At 43.0% G+C, this 22,169-nt stretch overlaps 1 protein-coding gene across 7 annotated transcripts; it reads left to right on the top strand.

The window, feature by feature from the left end:
- The first annotated feature begins 459 nt into the window (after window positions 1–459).
- On the top strand, window positions 460–22,023 carry slc25a18 (solute carrier family 25 member 18). 7 transcript variants are annotated; one of them, XM_024423912.2, is made up of 11 exons: window positions 7,351–7,526; window positions 7,690–7,881; window positions 8,720–9,001; window positions 9,327–9,449; window positions 10,450–10,505; window positions 10,831–10,921; window positions 14,956–15,071; window positions 15,180–15,363; window positions 17,454–17,626; window positions 20,738–20,813; window positions 20,905–22,023. In XM_024423912.2, exons 3-11 carry the CDS (start codon window positions 8,982–8,984, stop codon window positions 21,044–21,046), a joined length of 981 nt encoding a protein of 326 aa, XP_024279680.1. In that variant the 5' UTR covers window positions 7,351–7,526; window positions 7,690–7,881; window positions 8,720–8,981; the 3' UTR covers window positions 21,047–22,023. The 7 variants fall into 7 exon arrangements, with proteins under 7 accessions (XP_024279679.1, XP_024279680.1, XP_024279677.1 ...); XM_024423909.2 differs by having other exon boundaries at window positions 8,715–9,001; XM_024423908.2 differs by having other exon boundaries at window positions 8,688–9,001.
- Window positions 22,024–22,169: the final 146 nt, after the last annotated feature.

The raw sequence follows: 22,169 nt of genomic DNA, 5'->3' as shown, positions 1-22,169 counted from the left end.
AACATTTGATTATCTGGGTTATTTGTTTTGTTTATGCTATCTTCAGCAGACATCCACCACCACCTCGACTTGATAGACCAGTCCCTATTTAAAGGGTATGCTACTGATTTCAGAATGGTCTTTCAAAAGTACGGTATCTGCATAAAAATTGTGAGTGCTTCTTCTGTTGCGCGTTTTCAAGAGTTGAAGCAAAGTGGCAGGTGCATGTACATGGACTTACATTTATTTGATCATTGGACCGTATTTTGGATGTTGCTTTTCTTTTGTTTTGTCCTCCCTGGTCCAGTTATGATGAGTTAGGTAATAATCTCCTTATTCAAGTCCTATTATAGGCCAGCAATTAGCCTTCATATTTCAAATTGCAGTTTATATAAAAGCACAGTAAGTGTAGATTTGTTAGCTAGAATAGTGAGGAAAAGGTTTTGAAAACAATTGTTTTGTAACAGCAGTCTCCTTCAATGGAGAGTAAGTACGTTTAGAATCTAAAGCGGTGGCTCCCCCCATCGCAGGAAGGGGAAAGCGCATGTAGCCTAAAGGAGAGAAGTGTGCACTGATCAGGAGGTGAGTGACCACTGGCCTGAGACGCTGTCATTTTGTCTCTCTGAAATGTCATTATTGGGCGGCTATCTTAATGGACTACCAAAATAACATAGTATAATTCACCATTTATAAGTAGGCTACACAACTTTACAATGGATTGAAGACAAAGGTCAATACTGCAATTTTCAGACTACAACCATCTGTTTAACATTTTCCTTATTGTCATATTCAATAACAAATGGAAACTGCCCTTCGATTTAACCTAGCTATATTCTATTATATTCAATCAATGAGGCAAAAACATTAGAGGAACAAAGTGGAGTCGCAATTGAATGACTCAGACACAAGAGGCATGTAAAATAAAACAAAAATGTATTTGTCACATGCGCGAATACAACAGGCGTAGCCTTACCGCGAAATGCGTACTTAAAAGCCCTTAACCAACAATGCAGATAATTTAAAAAAAATAAAGTAATAAAATAGCAATAATGAGGCTATATACAGGGGGTACCATTACCCTGTCAATGTGCGGGGTACAGGTTAGTTGAGGTAATATGTCCATGTAGGTAGGGGTAAAGTGACTATGCATAGATAATACACAGCAAGTAGCAGCAGCTAAAAAACGGGGTCAATGCAAATAGTTTAGCCATTTTGATTAACTGCTTAGCAGTCTAATGGCTTGAAGGTAGAAGCTGCTAAGTAGCCTTTTGGACTTGGCACTCCGGTACTCCTTGCCATGCGATAGCAGAGAGATCTATGACTAGTGTGGCTGGAGTCTATGAACATTTTTTGGCCCTTATAACAATGCCTGGTATAAAGGTCCTGGATGTCAGGAAACTTGGCCCCAGGGATGTACTGGGCCAGAAGCACTACCCTCTGTAGCTCCTTGCTGTCAAATACAGAGCAGTTGCCATACCAAGTGGTGATGCATTCTCGATGGTGCAGCTGTAGAACTTTTTGAGGATCTGAGGACCCATGCCAAATCTTTTCAGTCTCCTGAGGGGGGAATAGGTGTTGTCGTGCCCTCTTTGCGACTGTCTTGGTGTGTTTGGACCATGATAGTTGGTCAGTGATGTGGACGCCAAGGAACTTGAAGCTCTCAACCCGCTCCACTACAGCCCTGTCGATGTGAATGGGTGCGTGCTCGGCCCCCCTTTTCTTATAGTCCACGATCAGCTCTTTTGTCTTGCTCACATGGACGGAAAGGTTGTTGTCCTGGCACAACACTCACAGGTCACTGACCTTCTCCCTGTAGGCTGTCTCATCGTTGTCGGTGATCATCAGCAAACATAATGATGGTGTTGGAGTCATGTGTCGCCACGTGGTTGTGGGTGAACAGGGAGTACATGGGGGGATGAAGCGCCCACCCCTGAGGGTCCCCAGCGCTGCAGATGTGTTGTTGCCTACCCTTACCACCTGGTGGCGGCCTGTCAGGAAGTCCAGGATCCAGTTGCAGAGGGAGGTGTTTAGTCACAGGCTCCTTAGCTTAGTAATGAGCTTTGAGGACGCTATGGTGTTGAACGCTGAGCTGGAGTCAACAAACAGACTTGTCACTTAAGTGTTCCTTTTGTCCAGGTAGGAAAGGCTAGTGTGGAGTGCAATGGAGATTGCCTCATCTGTGGATCTGTTGGGGCCGTATGCGAATTGTAGTGGGTTTCTGGGATGATGGTGTTGATGCAGCCTTTCAAAGCACTTCATGATGTGAGGCAGGTTACCATGACGTTCTTGGGCACAGGGACTATGTAATCACACAGTTGTCCGGAACAGCTGGTGCTCTCATGCATTGTTCAGTGTTGGTTGCCTTGATGCAAGCAAGAAGGCATCTGGTAAGCTCGCGTCACTGGGCAGGGACGTCTGACAATCACGGCTTATAAAGGGAAAACCAGCCACATTGCGGACACCGAAGCCTCACTCCCAGACAAACTTAACACGCTCTCTGCCCGCTTTGAGGAAAACAACACAGAGCTGCGTCATGTGCCCCCGCTGCTCACAAGGACTGTGGCTTCCAATCTCTGTAGCCACTGTGAGTAGGACTTTCAAATGTGTTAACCCTCACAAGGCTGCCATCCCGGACGGCATACCAAGCCGTGTCCTCAGTGCATGCGTAGACCAGCTGGCTGGGGTGTTTACGGACATATTCAACCTCTCTCTATTCCAGTCTGTTGACCCCACTTGCTTCAAAATATCCACCATTGTTCCTGTATCTAAACAAGATGAAGTAACTGAACTAAATTACTATTGCCCCGTAGCACTCACCTCTGCCACAATGAAGTGTTTTGAGAGGCTAGTCAAGGACCATATCCCCTCCACCTTGCCCGACATCCTAGACCCACTACAATTTGCATACCGTCCCAACAGATCCACATACAATGCAAACGCTGTTGCATTGCACACCAACCTATCCAACCTGGACAAGAGGAATACCTATGTGACAATGCTGTTCATCAACTACAGCTCTGCTTTCAACACCATAGTTCCCTCCAAGCTTGTCACTAAGCTCAGGGCCCTGGGTCTGAACTCCTTCCTGTGAAATTGTGTCCTAGACTTCCTCTGTGGTGAGAGTAGGCAACAACACCTCCACCACACTGATCCTCTACACGGAGGCTCCCCAGAGGTGTGTGCTCAGACCCCATTCACTCATGACTGCGTGGCTACGCATGACTCCAACTCAATCATACAGTTTGCTGATGACACAACAGTGGAAGGCCTGATTGCCATCCACAACGAGACAGCCTACAGGCAGGAGGTTAGAGCCCTGGCGAGTGGTGCCAGGATAATAACCTCTCCCTCAATGTAAAAAATAAATTAAAAAATGTAAAAAGTCAAAGCCGGGACAGAAAGACTTAAAAACATCTCCTATCTCCAGGCCATCAGACTGTTGAACAGCCATCACCAGCCAGCTACCTGCTCGGTACTCTGTCCTGCATCTTGAGACTAATGCATTATGTACAGTGCCTTTCGGAAAGGATTCAAACCCCTTGACTTCTTCCACATTTTGTTATGTTACAGCCTTATTCTAAAATGGATTGAATGAATTTATGGACATGATTTGGAAAGGCACACACCTGTCTATATAAGGTCAGTCAGTTGGCAGTGCATGTCAGAGCAAAAACCAAGCCATGAGGTCTAAGGAATTGTCTGTAAAGCTCTGAGACAGGATTGTGTCGAGGCACAGATCTGGGGAAGGGTACCAAAAAATGTCTGTAGCATTGAAGGTCCCCAAGAACACAGTGGCCTCCATCATTTTTAAATGGAAGAAGTATGGAACCACCAAGACTCTTCCAAGAGCTGGCCGCCCGGCCAAACCGAGCAATCGGGGGAGAATGGCCTTGTTCAAGGAGGTGACCTAAAACCCGGTGGTCACTCTGACAGAGCTCCAGAGTCCCTCTGTGGAGACGGGAGAACCTTCCAGAAGGACAACCATCTTTGCAGCAATCCACCAATCAGGCCTTTATGGAAGAATGGTCAGACGGAAGCCACTGCTCAGTAAAAGGTACATGACAGCCCGCTTGGAGTTTGTCAAAAGGCAACTAAAGGACCCTCAGACCATGGGAAACAAGATTTTCTGGTCTGATGAAACCAATATTGAACTCTTTGGCCTGAATGCCAAGCGTCACATCTGGAGAAAACCTGGCACCATCCCTATGGTGAAGCATGGTGGTGGCACCATTATGCTGTGGAGATGTTTTTCAGCGGCAGGGATTGGGAGAGTAGTCAGGATCGAGGTAAAGATGAATGAAGCAAAGTACAGAGCGGTCCTTGATGAAAACCTGCTCCAGACCGCTCAGGAACTCCACCTGGGGTGAAGGTTCACCTTCCAACAGCACAATGACCCTAAGCACACAGCCAAGACAACGCAGAAGTGGCTTCAGGACAGGTGTCTGAATGTCCTTGAGTGGCCCAGCTCTAGCCCAGACTTGAACCCGATCTAACATCTCTGGAGAGACCTGAAATAGCTGTGCAGCGACACTCTCCATCCAACCTGACAGAGCTTGAGAGGATCTGCAGAGAATGGGAGAAACTCTTCAAATACAGGTGTGCCAAGCTTCTGTGTCATACCCAAGAAGACTCAAGGCTGTAATAGCTGCCAAAGGTGCTTCAACAAAGTACTGAGTAAAGGGTCTGAATACTTATGTAAATGTGATATCAGTTTTTTTATTTGTAAAACCTGTGTTTGCTTTGTCATTATGGGGTATTGTGTGTAGATTGATGAGGGGGAAAAAACGATTTAAAACATTTTAGATTAAGGCTGTAATGTAACAAAATGTGGAAAACGTCAAGGGGTGTGAATACTTTCCGAATGCACTGTGTATACTGTAGAGTAATTGAACGCTGACAACCTCATATTCTGTATATATATCGTTGTTTACTCATGGTGTATGTACACTGGGTATACCAAAAATTAGGAACACCTTCCTAATATTCAGATGCACCCCCACCTCTTTTACCCTCAGAACAGCCTCAATTCGTCAGGCCATGGACTCTAAAAGGTGTCGAAAGCGTTCCACAGGGATGCTGGCCCAGTTTGATGCCAACGCTTCCCACAGTTGTGTCAAGTTGGCTGGATGGCCTTTGGGTGGTGGGTCATTCTTGATACACACAAGAAACAGTTGAGCGTAAAAAAACCAGCAGCGTTGTAGTTCTTGACACAAACCGGTGCGCCTGGCACCTACCAATTGTCTCAAGGCTTAAAGATCTTTCTTTCTTTAACCTGTCTCCTCCCCTTAATCGACACTGATTGTAGTGGATTTCACAAGTGACATCAATAAGTATTTTTGTTTATTATTTGTATTGTATTTGTAAGACATTCTACTGCATCGTTGGAGTTAGAAACACAATAATTTTGCTGCACCTGCTATAACACCAGCAAATCTGTGTACGCGACCAATATATTTTGATTTTGAATTGAATTTGATTAGGGCTGGGGTTGATTGAGAAGTCACCTCCGGGCTAGGCTGTGGACAGCTTTCACAGTGCTGTCAATGGTGTGATGGGCTTAGGTCCCCTGGGAGCCTCTATGCCCCTTCAGTGCTGCCATGTTGCTAGGAGACAGACAGATCCTGACTGCCGGTTGTCCTGTGTGGCTGTGGTCGAGCTTAGGTAGCCTACTCATTTTAGAACGTGGACTTTGTTCAATGATCCAGGCTCTTTCAGAACATCCAGTCACAACTCTCAGAGGGGATCAACAACATGCCATCTATGTGCCTCAAAATGACTATCCAATACCATGTCATGCAGCTCACTAGCTTTGTCCTAATATAGACTGACCATTGTTTTAAGATTAAAAGACCATGCATGATTACAAATAATGAGTCACCTCAGTGAGCATGATCTTTGTCATCATGTAGTTTGCGTTGAATTCCAGTTGATTGTGTAAGCACTCTAGCTGCAAGGGACAAAATTGTGTAAGTACACTATAGTTGGGCTATTCTGAGTACTGTCTGTATGTGTAACCTTATAGGACATTGATTGATGAAACTGAGGCAATAGGAAAGGTATGGATCATGCATCCAACCCCAGGTTGGTCATCAATATCATACCCGTGACATTGTCAGTGATGACTTTGTCTACTGTTCCTCTGGATGTACTTGTGCAGTATTTGAGCCAGAACTCACTGACTCAATATGGCCAAACAAAGGATCTCTGGAATACGAATACATTACATAATCACAGTCTACTCTATGAAAACGGTGAAATCCTCTTTACCAGGAGTTAAGGGGTGTCCAGTGTTTGTAACCTGACACCAGGCAGTCTGGGGCCACATTTACCCACTGCAACACACTGGTGTGAGAGCTGCTCTCTCATTGGTGCTTTCTGAAAGGCTCAACGGCCAGCTCAGAGAAGACAAGTACTCTCCTCCACAAAAAGACCATCCATAATGCTTCCACTCTTACAACAACCTTGTCATTGTGGAAGAAAATAAACACGCTCGATAATGCGATAAAAGCAAATGTAAACATAAAGTTGTAGATAGGCAATAACAGGGGTTGCAACCACTGTCTTGTTATGGCAATTGACAATTTAGTCCAGTCTGTCTCTGCAGTCTGCATGCAGAATGTATAACATGAAGCTGACACCTGTTTCCACCTGAGTTTCACAGACTCTCTGACTTGTGTACCACGCCAAAATATAAGAAAAAATGTTCTACCAGCTTGTGTTTTTCTCTCTTGTAATTTATGCCCTTTTTTACATTTGTCTTTGTACTCTAACGTGACAACAGATTGTAACCCAAATGAGAAACATCCATCGAAAAGCGCCATTTACTTTTGGAATGCAAGTATTTGCCAGTTGATGAGACTAATTTTCAATGTCAGAAGTTGTTTTCTCACGAACGTAAATCAATACTAAAATCCATACTTATATAAATCAGTTGGGGCAAGACAGTGTGGAGCTTGTGTTAGTGGAATCAGTTGTTGCAGTAATGCTGTGAGTTGCTGTTATTCCATTGATTGTTTCAGTTATATATTATTCTTACAATTATTTTTTAAATGCTTTTGTTAAATGTTTTTGTTGTTTATTGTTGTTTTAATTGAATTTGAAATATCAGTGTCTCTTTCAGTTGTGGCTCATATTGGGTCTCTGTGGTATTATGCCATGCTTGTGCTGCTACTGAATAGGCTCTCTCATACATAAAGTGCCTTTGTATTGCAGCTCAGGTTTTTGTGGATTATAATAGCAATAATTTTGCACAGTCAGCATGGTATGTGAGTGGGGAGTTCAGTTTCTGTAGCTTTGTGGTGTGACTATAGGCAGAGTTTATGTCGCGTTGCGTTAGTGCAGAGCTGTGTTGCCTGGGCTGTGTCACAGTGAGTCACCACAAGAGGGAGGGACTTAGGCAGGAGGACAATGCTGGTGTTTGTGCAACGGCCCCTGAGTGGCGACTAGGTCTCTCAGATCGCTCTCGCTTGAATACCATTGCTGCACACATTGTTGAAGCGAAAGAAAAGTGGACAGCTTGATCCTGCTTGTGGGATGCACTGAGAGGGGTAAGTTCCCCATTGCTATCTTTCTTATGAAAAAAAATGAAAAATGTCAGACTTATAACAAGCTATGTTGTCTGAGCTCGATGATCTGGTGCAGTTTGGAGAAGTTGGGGCTTTTGGGTTTGAGGTTGGCGTGGGGTAGACGCTCTTGTCTGTGTTTTGGCAGGGGACTAGTGTGAAAGGAGCGGAGCTGAAAGAAAGTTTCACAGAGAGGCTCAGTGAAAGGCATGTGCAGAATGTGATTGGGCACTAGAAATGCAAGTACAGAGCTGTAGTAAGAGAGGGATCAAGAGGAACGGTTCAAAAGAGGAGGATGGTTGTGGTGAAAGATAAGAACTGAGGAAAAATCAACAGAAAGGTGAGAGATGGAGAAAGGTGAATTGATTGTATTTTAATAGGAAGAGAGAAGCGAGGATAGAGGGAAGGTTTACTGAGGTAAAAATAGACTGAAGGGGAATGGAGGTGGGGAGATTAAGAGGGAGATTAGGGAGCTGAGAGAAGGAAGTAAGGAGAGAAAAAAATTAAGAAAGGGTAAGGGGACACAGAGGAGAAGAGGGTAATTTTTGAGGTGGGAACACCTGATGTCAATTTTACATCTTGGGTAATATTATCTATAATAATGTTGTACAGGCCAGCTTCTGACAATCATTGTTGGCAGAAAAAAAGTTGTCAAACCAATGTTACAAGTTTTCGTACACGGCAAAAATAAATATTTCAGTTCTGCCCTCCTATGTAGATCAAATAGTCTTATCCCTTTTAGCAATAAGATTAGAGAGACTTAAGACATGTGGGAGACCCAGGAAATTCTGCCTTAGTGTTATGACTGACCTGCCTGGGTAACAGACGTGTTTGTGCTAACCTTCACCTCCTTGTCCAATGCCAACATGACAAGGAGTGGCATGATGGCACAAACAGATCTGGGACCCTGGTAATGAATGACCAGGATGGGCTTCAATTAATAACCAGGATGGGCTTCAGAATTCTGATTCAGTTTGTGGACATTACATTTCTGCAATACCCTATTGCTATAACTATTGCTATAAAGAGTTGTCACTGCAGTTCAGAGAGTTAACACAGAGATAAAAGGACCTCTGTATGATACTGAGGTATGGGAAAAGGTAACCTGACCCATGTAATTGGTGTGGCCTTGCTCTTTTGGAACAGACTTGAACCACTTGTATTCCTGTGTAGCACAGCAGAGCAGGAAGACTGGCCAGAGGACACCGTTTAAGTTCAGGTGGTGGGTGCCACATTATAGCGGAGAGGAACCCCAATGGTTCTCCACTGTGGAAGAAAAGACACCACATTGATACCATAGAGGCGGCAAGCTGCATTTGTGCTGGAGTCAGGTGGGCCGGTAAGGGTACGGTAGTGGTGACACCTTGGGGCTGAGCAGGTGTGCCGATCGGAGGAGGAGGAAGGAAACTGACGTGGGCCTGGAGCCCAGTGACAGCCAGGATGGCCGAGCAGAAAATTAGGTACACAATTACAATATCTCTTCACCTAGAACCTTGAGCATTCAATCTAACAATAGAGTGAAAGGAGAAAACATTTTGTTTTTCCCTATGTTAACATTGTGCATTTATCAAGTGTTTTATGTCTGTGTCTTTCCATGTATGTATGTATGTATGTATGTATGTATGTATGTATGTATGTATGTATGTATGTATGTATGTATGTATGTATGTATGTATGTATGTATGTATCTGTTCCTCTTTGTCTGGGTGTTTTGCATGGATATGTTTCCCTCTGTCGGCTTGCGTGGGTGTGTGTGCTTGTGTTTTGTGGTTTCCATCTTCGCAGCCTACCTGCTAAGCTGATTAATGGGGGCGTGGCAGGGCTGGTGGGTGTGACCTGTGTGTTTCCTATTGATCTGGCTAAGACCCGCCTACAGAACCAGCAGGGTGCCCGAGTCTACACCGGGATGTGAGTACTGCCTTGGCTCCTCTTTTATTTTATCCACACAAGGGACTTGAGACACTTCCTGTCCTGACTCGCACCAGGGATTTGAGGTCTTTTGAAAGAGGGAGTTTTCCCTTGTTGGACAAATACAGTTTATTGAATTGGAAGAAAGAGAGAATAGTTCTGTTTGACTCATACACACAGTAATTGTTTACAAGTAATCCGACTAAGCTGTCCATGAGGGCAGATTGGGTCAAATGTGTTTTTGCACATCTGCATTCAAAACAATTATTTGGTGGTGTATTGGTGAGCGCTATATTTACAGAGTGGCTTTCACAATAAATCCGACAGGGAAAAAAGCTTATTCTTGGCTCAATGGTATTACTTCTTGACATTCTTGGCTCTACTGGTTGTCTAGTCCAGACAGCTATCTATCTCTATACATCTGTACAGATAAGACAGTGCTATGGCAATAGGGTTGAGTGGGCATTGTGCCTATATTTACCTTGGTGAAGACAGAATGTTGGCCCAGTGAGTTACTGGTTGGCACAGGAGTGATCCTTTGGCATCCTGACTACACATGGTCTTTTAATTAAGTAACAATCTAGTAGCTGCTCATGAAGTTGATCACATCAATGTAAAATCACAATGTGAACCATTTAAAGGAAAGTGTCCATCAATTATGTTTGTGTTTGTAGCTGCGTTTAAGTGATACCAAACAACCAACATTCAACTATGTAGGGTTTCTGTTAAGATTGACAAGACAATGTATTGTAAGGAAATGCAAATTACATACATGGTATTCATTTAATTTGTTTTATTATTATTAAATATTAAAACATACAATCTACTTGCAGTGAAGCTGCTCAACATTTACATAACATTCAGGTGTTCATTGTTTATGCATGGTCAATAAGCATCAGTTATCAATGTTATAAAATAAATCATGAATTTCAAGGATGGAATTCTTCAGAAAGTTCACCCAAAATGATTTTACTTTAATATTTCTCCTTTTTATGTGAAGGCTGGACTGTTTGACGAAGACAGTTAAGATGGAAGGCTACTTTGGGATGTATAGAGGTACTATTTCCCTGGATTCATGTAATGTACAATTCTGTGTTTTGAGTTTAGCTAACACTGCCTAAATTGACATAACTGCAGTAAACCTTGTATTGTACTTTTTTTTAAAGTATTTTTAAAATTGATTTTATTTAACCTTTATTTAAAAAGGCAAGTCAGTTAAGAACAAATTCTTATTTACAATGACTGCCTACCAATCAAGCACTTACAGTTAGTAACTAACCTAGAGCTAATCATATGGAAGTGCAGCGCAGGGGAAGGTTTTGTGTATGACGTTAACTGTAGTTTGTGTTGCTATAATCCATTACCCCTCCCCCCTCCCCAGGTGCAGTAGTGAATCTCACTCTTGTCACACCAGAGAAAGCCATCAAACTGGCAGCAAATGATATCTTCAGACAGAAACTCTCCAAGGATGGGTAACTCACATTTAGTCCTAGAACAGCACCTACACTTTTTTCACAATTCAACTGAAAGATACTTAAACTGAAAGACTTTTTGGGGCCGGGGACCCCTTTTGTGATAGCAATTTCATCAGGGACCCCCTCATAATCAGCATATAAGGAGTTTTATTATGACTTCGGCAGTGCGTCGCCAGGGGGAACAAAGTTTTTGGCCCTGGGAAGGAACATTTTAAAAGGCACACCTCTTGGCATCAGAGAGGAAATGTTGCAGTTCAAGCTGATTTCCTGCAATTCTACAGATTTTGTCATGTGGCAGAGAGATGTTTTGGGGTTGCAGCTTTAAAGGTAATATCCTGCAATTTTTACATATTTTTCCTTGGGGCAGAGAGAAAACGTTGCACTTTTAAAGCAAAAGAAATGCAGTGCATTTATGAACAAAAAATTGGGTGAGGAAAACAGAATTGATAATTGGTGGAGTACTGTGGATACCAATATCCCTCACAGACCCATGTTGCCCAGGATTAAGAACATCAATTGTAGATTAATAATATTACATTCTATTGTATTACACCCTCTAAACTTATTCCACGGATCCCTTGGCCAAACTTTGTTTCATCTGTTGTCAGGCCCAGTGCAGTCAAAAACGTGATTTTCCTGTGTTTTATATACATTTCCACACTGAGGTTGGAATAATACTGGGAAATCGACGATAATGCCCTTTAAGTGTAAGAGCTGCCTGAAATTTCAGCCTGTTTTGAAGGGATGGAGTTTTGGCCTGCCTGGTGACCTCAATTAGTTAATAGACCAATAAGAAAGAGAATCTCAAACCTCTTTGCCAATAACAGCTAATTTTCAGTTTTCCCCTCCCCATTCAGACCACTCCCAAACAGTCCTAGCAAAATTCTTGTGTGTGAAATTGCTATTTGCTATGAAGCTATTTTTGTCTTTTTGACCATTTGAAAGTGGCAATATGTACATTTGTGGGCAACCCAACCAAATTCACACAGAAATATGTGTTATAGATCTATCATTCTACTTGAAGAAGCGGTAGATACTGTATATTCTATGTATGCTTTTTCTATGCTCTTGTTTTTGTGTCTTTTACTTTCAGTTTTGTACACAAGCTTCAAGCAACTGTAACAACAATATTTTTGGTTAAATATATTTCACAGCAGTTTAGATGGTACAATGATTCTCCACACTATACTAGCTTATTTTGTCACAAACTGAAATTAGGCAAATTACTAGAGTTTTAGCAACCAGGAAATGGCAGAGTGATTTCTGCATAGTGCAACTTCAATTGAAAACAATCACAGTAAGGTACTTAATTGTTACCCAGAAACAATTTTATATTGACATAAAAACAGCTGCATTGGACCCCACCTTGAGAACCTTTGCCTTAAAGTACTTACAGTTGAAGTCGGAAGTTTACATACACCACATTTAAACTCAGTTTTTCACAATTCCTGACATTTAATACTACTAAAAATTCCCTGTCTTAGGTCAGCTAGGATCACCACTTTATTTTAAGAATGTGATATGTCAGAATAATAGTAGAGAGAATGATTTATTTCAGCTTTTATTTCTTTCATCACTTTCCCAGTGGGTCAGAAGTTTACATACACTCAATTAGTATTTGGTAGCATTGCCTTCAAATTGCTTAACTTGGGTCAAACATTTAGGGTGCTGCCAAACATACCCTTGTAAAACTGACCATCCTACCAGTCCTCGACTTTGGCGATGTCATTTACAAAATAGCCTCCAATACCCTACTCAACAAATTGGATGCAGTCTATCACAGTGCAATCCGTTTTATCACCAAAGCCCCATATACTACCCACCATTGCGACCTGTATGCTCTCGTTGGCTGGCCCTCGCTTCATACTCGTCGCCAAACCCACTGGCTCCATGTCATCTACAAGACCCTGCTAGGTAAAGTCCCCCTTATCTCAGCTCGCTGGTCACCATAGCATCTCCCACCTGTAGCACACGCTCCAGCAGGTATATCTCTCTAGTCACCCCCAAAACCAATTCTTTCTTTGGCCGCCTCTCCTTCCAGTTCTCTGCTGCCAATGACTGGAACGAACTACAAAAATCTCTGAAACTGGAAACACTTATCTCCCTCACTAGCTTTAAGCACCAACTGTCAGAGCAGCTCACAGATTACTGCACCTGTACATAGCCCACCTATAATTTAGCCCAAACAACTACCTCTTTCCCAACTGTATTTAATTTTTATTTATTTATTTATTTTGCTCCTTTGCACCCCATTATTTTTATTTCTACTTTGCACATTCTTCCATTGCAAAACTACCATTCCAGTGTTTTACTTGCTATATTGTATTTACTTTGCCACCATGGCCTTTTTTGCCTTTACCTCCCTTCTCACCTCATTTGCTCACATTGTATATAGACTTGTTTATACTGTATTATTGACTGTATGTTTGTTTTACTCCATGTGTAACTCTGTGTCGTTGTATCTGTCGAACTGCTTTGCTTTATCTTGGCCAGGTCGCAATTGTAAATGAGAACTTGTTCTCAACTTGCCTACCTGGTTAAATAAAGGTAAAATAAAAATAAAATAAAAGGGTAGCCTTCCACATACTTCCCACAGTAAGTTGGGTGAATTTTGGCCCATTCCTCCTGACAGATCTGGTGTAACTGAGTCAGGTTTAGGCCTCCTTGCTCGCACACTCTTTTTCAGTTCTGCCCACAATTTCTATTGGATTGAGGTCAGGGCTTTGTGTTAGCCACTCCAATACCTTGACTTTGTTGTCCTTAAGCCATTTTGCCACAACTTTGGAAGTATGCTTGGGGTCATTGTCCATTTGGAAGACCCATTTGCAACCAAGCTTTAACTTCCTGACTGATGTCTTGAGATGTTGCTTCAATATATCCACATAATTTTCCTACCTCATGATGCCATCTATTTTGTGAAGTGCACCAGTCCCTCCTGCAGAAAAGCACCCCCATAACATGTTGCTGCCACCCCTGTGCTTCATGGTTGGGATGGTGTTCTTTGGCTTGCAAGCCTCCCCCTTTTTCCTACAAACACAACGATGGTCTTTATGGCCATAATGGCAATTTTTGTTTCATCAGACCAGAGGACATTTTTCCAAAAAGTATAATCTTTGTTCCCACGTGCAGTTGCAAACTATAGTCTGGCTTTTTTATGGCGGTTTTGGAACAATGGCTTCTTCCTTGCTGAGCGGCCTTTCAGGTTATGTCGATACAGGACTCGTTTTACTGTGGATATAGATACCTTTGTACCTGTTTCCTCCAGCATCTTCACAAGGTCCTTTGCTGTTGTTCTGGGATTGATTTGCACTTTTCGCTCCAAAGTATGTTAATCTCTAGGAGACAGAACGTGTCTTCTTCCTGAGCGCTATGACGGCTGCGTGGTCCCATGGTGTTTATACTTGCGTACTATTGTTTGTACAGATGCACGTGGTACCTTCAGGCATTTGGAAATTGCTCCCAAGGATGAACCAGACTTGTGGAGGTCTACAATATTTTTTCTGATGTATTGACTGATTTCTTTTGATTTTCCCATGATGTCAAGCAAAGAGGCACTGAGTTTGAAGATAGGCCTTGAAATACATCCACAGGTACACCTCCAATTGACTAAAATGAAGCTTCTAAAGCCATGACATAATTTTCTGGAATTTTCCCAGCTTTTTAAAGGTACAGTCAATTTAGCGTATGTAAACTTTTGACCCACTGGAATTGTGATACAGTGAATTAGAAGTGAAATAATCTGTCTGTAAACAATTGTTGGAAAAATTAGATGTCCTAACCAACTTCCAAGAGTGGTTGAAAAATCTATTTTTAATGACTCCAACCTAAGTGTATGTAAACTTCCAACTTCAACTGTATTCATGCAAAAAGTTCATCAGGTGGATAATCCTTAGTTAACATAACATTAATGTAATAAAGTCAGACGATAGAAGGTGCTATTCCTGCAGTGCACTGTGTCTATTTATCAGAATGGTGGTGCCATTGCTTTGTGTTATTTATTACCCTGCTAACCCTGTCATTTTGTCCCACAGGAAGTTGCCCCTATGGGGGGAGATACTGGCAGGATGTGGGGCGGGGACGTGTCAGGTGATAGTGACCACACCCATGGAGATGCTCAAGATCCAGTTGCAAGACGCAGGAAGGTTGGGTGAGTTCTGTGAACCATTTGTCCTTAGGCCACAGCTGTCTGTGCTAGGCAGTGATAATGACTCTGCTGCTGAAGTTTTTTGACACTGATGTGGTGTGTGTGTGACAGCTGCCATAACCAGAGTGGTCCAAGCACCCACTGCAGCTCCTGGTCCAGCGCCGTCATTGGTGGCCCCCCCTGCAGCCCAGCCAGCCCCACCACCACGGACCACTGCCATCCGTATCACCCTGGAGCTACTGAAAACACGCGGCCTGCCTGGCCTCTACCGGGGAGCAGGAGCCACATTGATGAGGTCATCTCTCTGTTTCTCTCAAATTCACATAGGCAACAGCATACAAAGTCAAACACTGAATTAATGATATTAGACAAACTGTATGTGTGTGTCAAACGCACGCACGCACTCACTGACTAATTCACTCCCTGTGTGTCAAACGCACGCACGCACTCACTGACTAATTCACTCCCTGTGTACCAAGCACACACAAACACACATGCACACAAACATGTTTCTGTTGCTCAGTTCTGAGTAATCCTGAACTGAGTGAACTGAGGTAACCTGCTAGACTCACTGTCAGGCCTGATTTGTCTCATTGTCTCATTACTGGTGATTAGTTTGTGGCAAAGACTTTCAAATTTACTTCTGGTGAAGGCTACCTCATTTACGTACACCACATATCGCATCCCTCTGTTCAACATTTGACATTTTTTGGAAATAAGTTGTCTCTTACACTAAGCACTGTACATAGAATGTATATCGGGTCTGACTGGCACACTGGCTTATCAAGCCCAAAATACAGTACCAGTCAAAAGTTTGGACACACCTACTCATTCAAGGGTTTGTCTTTATTTTGTACTATTTTCTATATTGTAGAATAAAAGTGAAGACATCAAAACTATGAAATAACACATATGGAATCATGTAGTAACAAAAAGTTAAACAAATCAAAATATATTTTAGATTCTTCAAAGTAGCCACCATTTGCCTTGAAGACAGCTTTGCACACTCTTGGCATTCTCTCAACGAGCTTCATGAGCAATGCTTTTCCAACAGACTTGAATGAGTTCCCACATATGCTGAGCACTTGTTGGCTGTTTTTCCTTCACTCTGCAGTCCAACTCATCCCAAACCATCTCAATTGGGTTGAGGTCGGGTGATTGTGGAGGCCAGGTCATCTGATGCAGCACTCCATCACTCTCCTTCTTGGTCAAATAGCCCTTACACAGCCTGGACGTGTGTTGGGTCATTGTCCTGTTGAAAAAGAAATGATAGTCCCACTAAGCGCAAACCAGATTTGATGGCGTATTGCTGCAGAATGCTCTGGTAGCCATGCTGGTTAAGTGTGCCTTGAACTCTAAATAAATCACTGACAGTGCCACCAGCAAAGCACCATTACACCACCTCCTCCATGCTTCACGGTGGGAACCACACATGCGGAGATCATCCGTTCACCTACTCTGCATCTCAGAAAGACACTGGGTTGGAACCAAAAATCTAAAATTTGGACTCATCAGACCAAAGGACAGATTTCTACTGGTCTAATGTCCATTGCTTGTGTTTCTTTGCCCAAGCAAGTCTCTTCTTCTTATTGGTGTCCTTTAGTAGTGGTTTCTTTGCAGCAATTCAACCATGAAAGCCTAATTCACGCAGTCTCCTCTGAACAATTGATGTTGATGTGTCTGTTACTTGAACTCTGTGAAGCATTTATTTGGGCTGCAACCTGAGGTGCAGTTAACTCTAATGAACTTGTCCTCTGCAGCGGTCCTCATGAGTCAGTTTCATCATAGCGCTTGATGGTTTTTGCGAATGCACTTGAAGAACCTTTCAAAGCTCTTGAAATGTTCCACATTGACTGACCTTCATGTCTTAATGTAATGATGGACTGTTGTTTCTCTTTGCTTATTTGAGCTGTTCTTGCCATACTATGGACTTGGTCTTTTACCAAATAGGGCTATCTTCTGTATACCCCTCCTACCTTGTCACAACACTGGCTGATTGGCTCAAACACATTTAAGAAGGAAAGAAATTCCACAAACTAACTTTTAACAAGGCACACCTGTGAATTGAAATGCATTCCAGGTGACTACCTCATGAAGCTGGTTGAGGAATGCCAAGAGTGTGCAAAGCTGTCATCTAGGCAAATGGTGGCTATTTTGAAGATTCTCAAATATAAAATATATTTTGATTTAACACTTTTGGTTACTTCATGATTCCATATGTGTTATTTAATAGTTTTGATGTCTTCACTATTATTCTACAATGTAGAAAATAGTCAAAATAAAGAAAAATCCAAAAGGTTTGACTGGTACTGCAAATCAATAGGTTCTTGCAGTGTTAATCCTCCTGTGGACTGAGCCATACCTCTGTTATTTTTCATTTTCCAGGGACGTCCCTTTCTCTATGATCTACTTCCCGATGTTCGCCAACCTGAACGCGCTGGGCCGAGGAGGGCCGAGTAGCCATGGAGACCTGCAGGAGCGGGCCCCCTTCCTGCAGTCCTTCACGGCAGGCTGCACAGCCGGATCAGTGGCAGCTGTAGCTGTCACACCACTGGACGGTGAGAGAGACAGAGGCAGGGAAGGGCTGGGGGAGCCCCATAAAGCAGATGTAAACCTCTGTATTCTCAGTGTCATTCAGTAACGTACACGTTATTCAGTCGCAGTACATGTTGTAATGCACACAATAAGACCATCTAATCCTTATGTACAGTGGCAAGAAAAAGTATGTGAACCCTTGGAATTACCTGGATTTCTGGAGAAATTATTCAGAAAATTTGATCTGATCTTCATCTTAGTCACAACAAGACAAAAACAGTGTGCTTAAACTAATAACACACAAATTGTATTTTTCTTGTCTATATTGAATACATCATTTAAACATTCACAGTGTAGGTTGGAAAAAGTATGTGAACACACACAAAATTTGAGTTTGCTATTTACAAGAAGCATTGCCTAATGTGAACTATTCCTCGAATAAAAGAGATCTCAGAAACCTAAGATTAAGAATTGTTGACTTGCATAAAGTTGGAAAGGGTTACAAAAGTATCTCTAAAAGCCTTGATGTTCATCAGTCCACGGTAAGACAAATTGAAAGTTCAGCACTGTTGCTACTCTATCTGTGGACAGTTTAAACTAAAGTGAAGTTGTTTGTGAGGAACACAACACTATGTGTGGAGAAGAAAAGGCACAGCACACCGACATCAAAACCTCATCCCAGCTGTAAAGTATGGTGGAGGGAGCATCATGGTTTGGGGCTGCTTTGCTGCCTCGGGGCCTTTTTGCTATCAACGACGGAAAAATGAATTCCCAAGTTTATCAAGATATTTTGTAGGAGAATGTAAGGCTATCTGTCCTCCAATTGAAGCTCAACAGAAGTTGGGAGATGCAACAGGACAACGACCCAAAACACAGAAGTAAATCAACAACCGAATGGCTTCAACAGAAGAAAATAAGCCTTCTGGAGTGGCTCAGTCAGAGTCCTGACCTCAACCCGATTTAAAATGCTGTGGCATGACCTCGAGAGCGGTTCACACCAGACATCCTAAGTACACTGCTCAAAAAAATAAAGGGAACACTAAAATAGCACATCCTAGATCTGAATGAATTAAATATTCTTATTAAATACTTTTTTCTTTACATAGTTGAATGTGCTGACAACAAAATCACACAAAAATTATCAATGGAAATCAAATGTATCAACCCATGGAGGTCTGGATTTGGAGTCACACTCAAAATTAAAGTGGAAAACCACACTACAGGCTGATCCAACTTTGATGTAATGTCCTTAAAACAAGTGAAAATGAGGCTCAGTAGTGTGTGGCCTCCACGTGCCTGTATGACCTCCCTACAATGCCTGGGCATGCTCCTAATGAGGTGGCGGATGGTCTCCTGAGGGATCTCCTCCCAGACCTGGACTAAAGCATCCGCCAACTCCTGGACAGTCTGTGGTGCAAAGTGGCATTGGTGGATGGAGCAAGACATGATGTCCCAGATGTGCTCAATTGGATTCAGGTCTGGGGAACGGGCGGGCCAGTCCATAGCATCAATGCCTTCCTCTTGCAGGAACTGCTGACACACTCCAGCCACATGAGGTCTAGCATTGTCTTGCATTAGGAGGAACCCAGGGCCAACCGCACCAGCATATGGTCTCACAAGGGGTCTGAGGATCTCATCTCGGTACCTAATGGCAGTCAGGCTACCTCTGGCGAGCACATGGAGGGCTGTGTGGCCCCCCAAAGAAATGCCACCCCACACCATGACTGACCCACCGCCAAACCGGTCATGCTGGAGGATGTTGCAGGCAGCAGAACGTTCTCCACGGCGTCTCCAGACTGTCACATGTGCTCAGTGTGAACCTGCTTTCATCTGTGAAGAGCACAGGGCGCCCGTGGCGAATTTGCCAATCTTGGTGTTCTCTGGCAAATGAAAAACGTCCTGCACGGTGTTGGGCTGTAAGCACAACAACCCCCTGTGGATGTCGGGCCCTCATACCACCCTCACGGAGTCTGTTTCTGACCGTTTGAGCAGACACATGCACATTTGTGGCCTGCTGGAGGCCATTTTACAGGGCTCTGGCAGTGCTCCTCCTGCTCCTCCTTGCACAAAGGCGGAGGTAGCGGTCCTGCTGCTGGGTTGTTGCCCTCCTACAGCCTCCTCCACTTCTCCTGATGTACTGGCCTGTCTCCTGGTAGCGCCTCCATGCTCTGGACACTACGCTGACAGACACAGCAAACCTTCTTGCCACAGCTCGCATTGATGTCCCATCCTGGATGAGCTGCACTACCTGAGCCACTTGTGTGGGTTGTAGACTCCGTCTCATGCTACCACTAGAGTGAAAGCACCGCCAGCATTCAAAAGTGACCAAAACATCAGCCAGGAAGCATAGGAACTGAGAAGTGGTCTGTAGTCCCCACCTGCAGAACTACTCCTTTATTGGGGGTGTCTTGCTAATTGCCTATAATTTCCACCTGTTGTCTATTCCATTTGCACAACAGCATGTGAAATTTATTGTCAATCAGTGTTGCTTCCTAAGTGGACAGTTTGATTTCACAGAAGTGTGATTGACTTGGAGTTACATTGTGTTGTTTAAGTGTTCTCTTTTTTTTGAGCAGTGTATATTGCTGAACTGAAACAGTTTTGTAAAGATGAATGGTCCAAAATTCCTCCTGACCGTTGTGCAGGTCTGATCCGCAACTACAGAAAATGTTTGGTTGAGTTTATTGCTGCCAAAGGCGGGTCAACCAGTTATTACACTGAATGTTTACACGGTGTGTAAAAAAACAAAACATGAAAACGTATAATTGTGTGTGTTATTAGTTTAAGCAGACTGTGTTTGTCTAATGTTGTGACTTAGATTCAGATCACATTTTATGACCAATTTATGCAGAAATCCAGGTAATTTCAAATGGTTCACATACTTTTTCTTGCCACTGTAGATGTCGAACAGGGACAGTTTGTAAGGTCTGAGTCCTGACTTGGGTTGGGGTTGCAGAGGCTATTGAATTTACTTAGGGGATTACAATTAAATGATACCCCAAGTGCAGTGGAATGAACTACGGTATTATCAATAACTCAAGAATCCCAGAGCACAATGATACCCACATTGTCTGTACTTTATAAAGGGTAGTTGAGTTGACATTGATGTCTGTGTGTGTGTGTTTTGTTGGCAGTCATAAAGACTCGTATACAGACCTTGCAGAAGGGGGAGGGGGAGGACACATACCGTGGCATTGTTGACTGCACACGGTAAGGCATGCACCGGTAAACCCACACGTTTGCTGCTCCAATGTGTATGTGTAAACCTTTCACTGACAGCAGGTTTCTCACCTTTCCATAGGCGGATCTGGAGTAAAGAGGGCCCAGCAACATTCCTCAAAGGGGCGACATGTCGCGCTCTGGTCATTGCCCCTCTCTTTGGCATCGCACAGGGGGTCTACTTTCTGGGCGTAGGAGAGCAGTTGCTAGGGCTACTGGAATAGCAGGAGAATGTGACCCTTTACAGTATAGAACATACTACTTCATTCACCAGTGAAAGTGAATGGCGGGAGAGAGGAGTGTAGCCCTAACTGTATGAGCACATGGTGAGAGAGCGAGAGAAAGACCGAAAGAGAGAGGTCACAATCAGCTAACCAAATGATGACGAAGAGAGTGAAGGATGATGGGGAGGCTCTAACTGCTAACATGGGAAACAACATTGCACACTAATTATGTTTGTCTAGATTTCTAAAATGTGTAAGCAGGGTTCTATAGGTTAAATAGGCTTCTGAGTGTATATGTATGTGACTAATCTGGAGGTGTGTCTCAGCCAGGTTGGTGTCTTAGGGTTGTACTTTCAACTTGAGAGCTAACTCTCCATGGTTCTTATGCAGAAGGGTCCTTGAGTTTGCCATCACTTAGGAAGTTGCCAAGCTATCGTGTTATTTGAGTGACAAAACCCTCTTGATATTTGATTTCAAACTATCAAATCTTTTTATGAATGTTTTATAATGTTGACTACATTGCCATGTTTGATGAGAAGTCTAAACTAGAACTTGGCCCGCATTTAAAAGCAAATGGTTCACCTTTCACAGAGAGATATCCTTTTTGTTTTGTTTTATGAAAAAGGACTTAACCTCCACATTAGCTCAGTGAGTTGCTTTCCCATCCGTGAGTCCAGAGTTGTAAATCTTGGTCTCGTCCTGTGTCAAGCACTGCCAGTTAACTGTATAGGGTCAGTTGTTAATGCTTTAATCCTATCTCTGTACTGTAACCTGCTGAACAGCCAGGCTCCTCTCCTACAGTTTAGACTGCTGGGCCTGCACTCTGAGGCCTTACCTTCCTGTTCACCACAACTCTGAGGCTCGGAAGCAAACCTCCTCTAGCTGTATTACTGTTAGCTTAACTTTTTTAATGCTTCTATGAATGACATGTCGGTTCTCACAATAAAAATAATAAAAATAAAGCCTTATTTTGCTGATGGAGTCTCTTGTCCAAAACATTTAACTTGTGCGTAAATCTTAACATTTGGAATTCAGCATAATTGTTGAGTGTTAAAATGTCTGTATTGATGTACAATTTAGTGAAGCCTATGACAAGATCCATTTTAAAGCAGGTTCTTGCGAA

Source organism: Oncorhynchus tshawytscha, linkage group LG06, assembly GCF_018296145.1.
Source record: "Oncorhynchus tshawytscha isolate Ot180627B linkage group LG06, Otsh_v2.0, whole genome shotgun sequence".
NCBI lineage: Eukaryota > Metazoa > Chordata > Actinopteri > Salmoniformes > Salmonidae > Oncorhynchus > Oncorhynchus tshawytscha.
This window is presented reverse-complemented; position numbering and strand designations above follow the sequence as displayed.

What these genes read in the sequence shown, in the direction of transcription:
- slc25a18 (XM_024423911.2), top strand. Translation starts at nt 8,982, where the DNA reads ATGGCCGAGCAGAAAATTAG. An exon ending in AGCTGTCACACCACTGGACG is followed by an intron (nt 17,627 to 20,737) that starts GTGAGAGAGACA and finishes TTTTGTTGGCAG; the next exon opens with TCATAAAGACTCGTATACAG. An exon ending in GGCATTGTTGACTGCACACG is followed by an intron (nt 20,814 to 20,904) that starts GTAAGGCATGCA and finishes ACCTTTCCATAG; the next exon opens with GCGGATCTGGAGTAAAGAGG.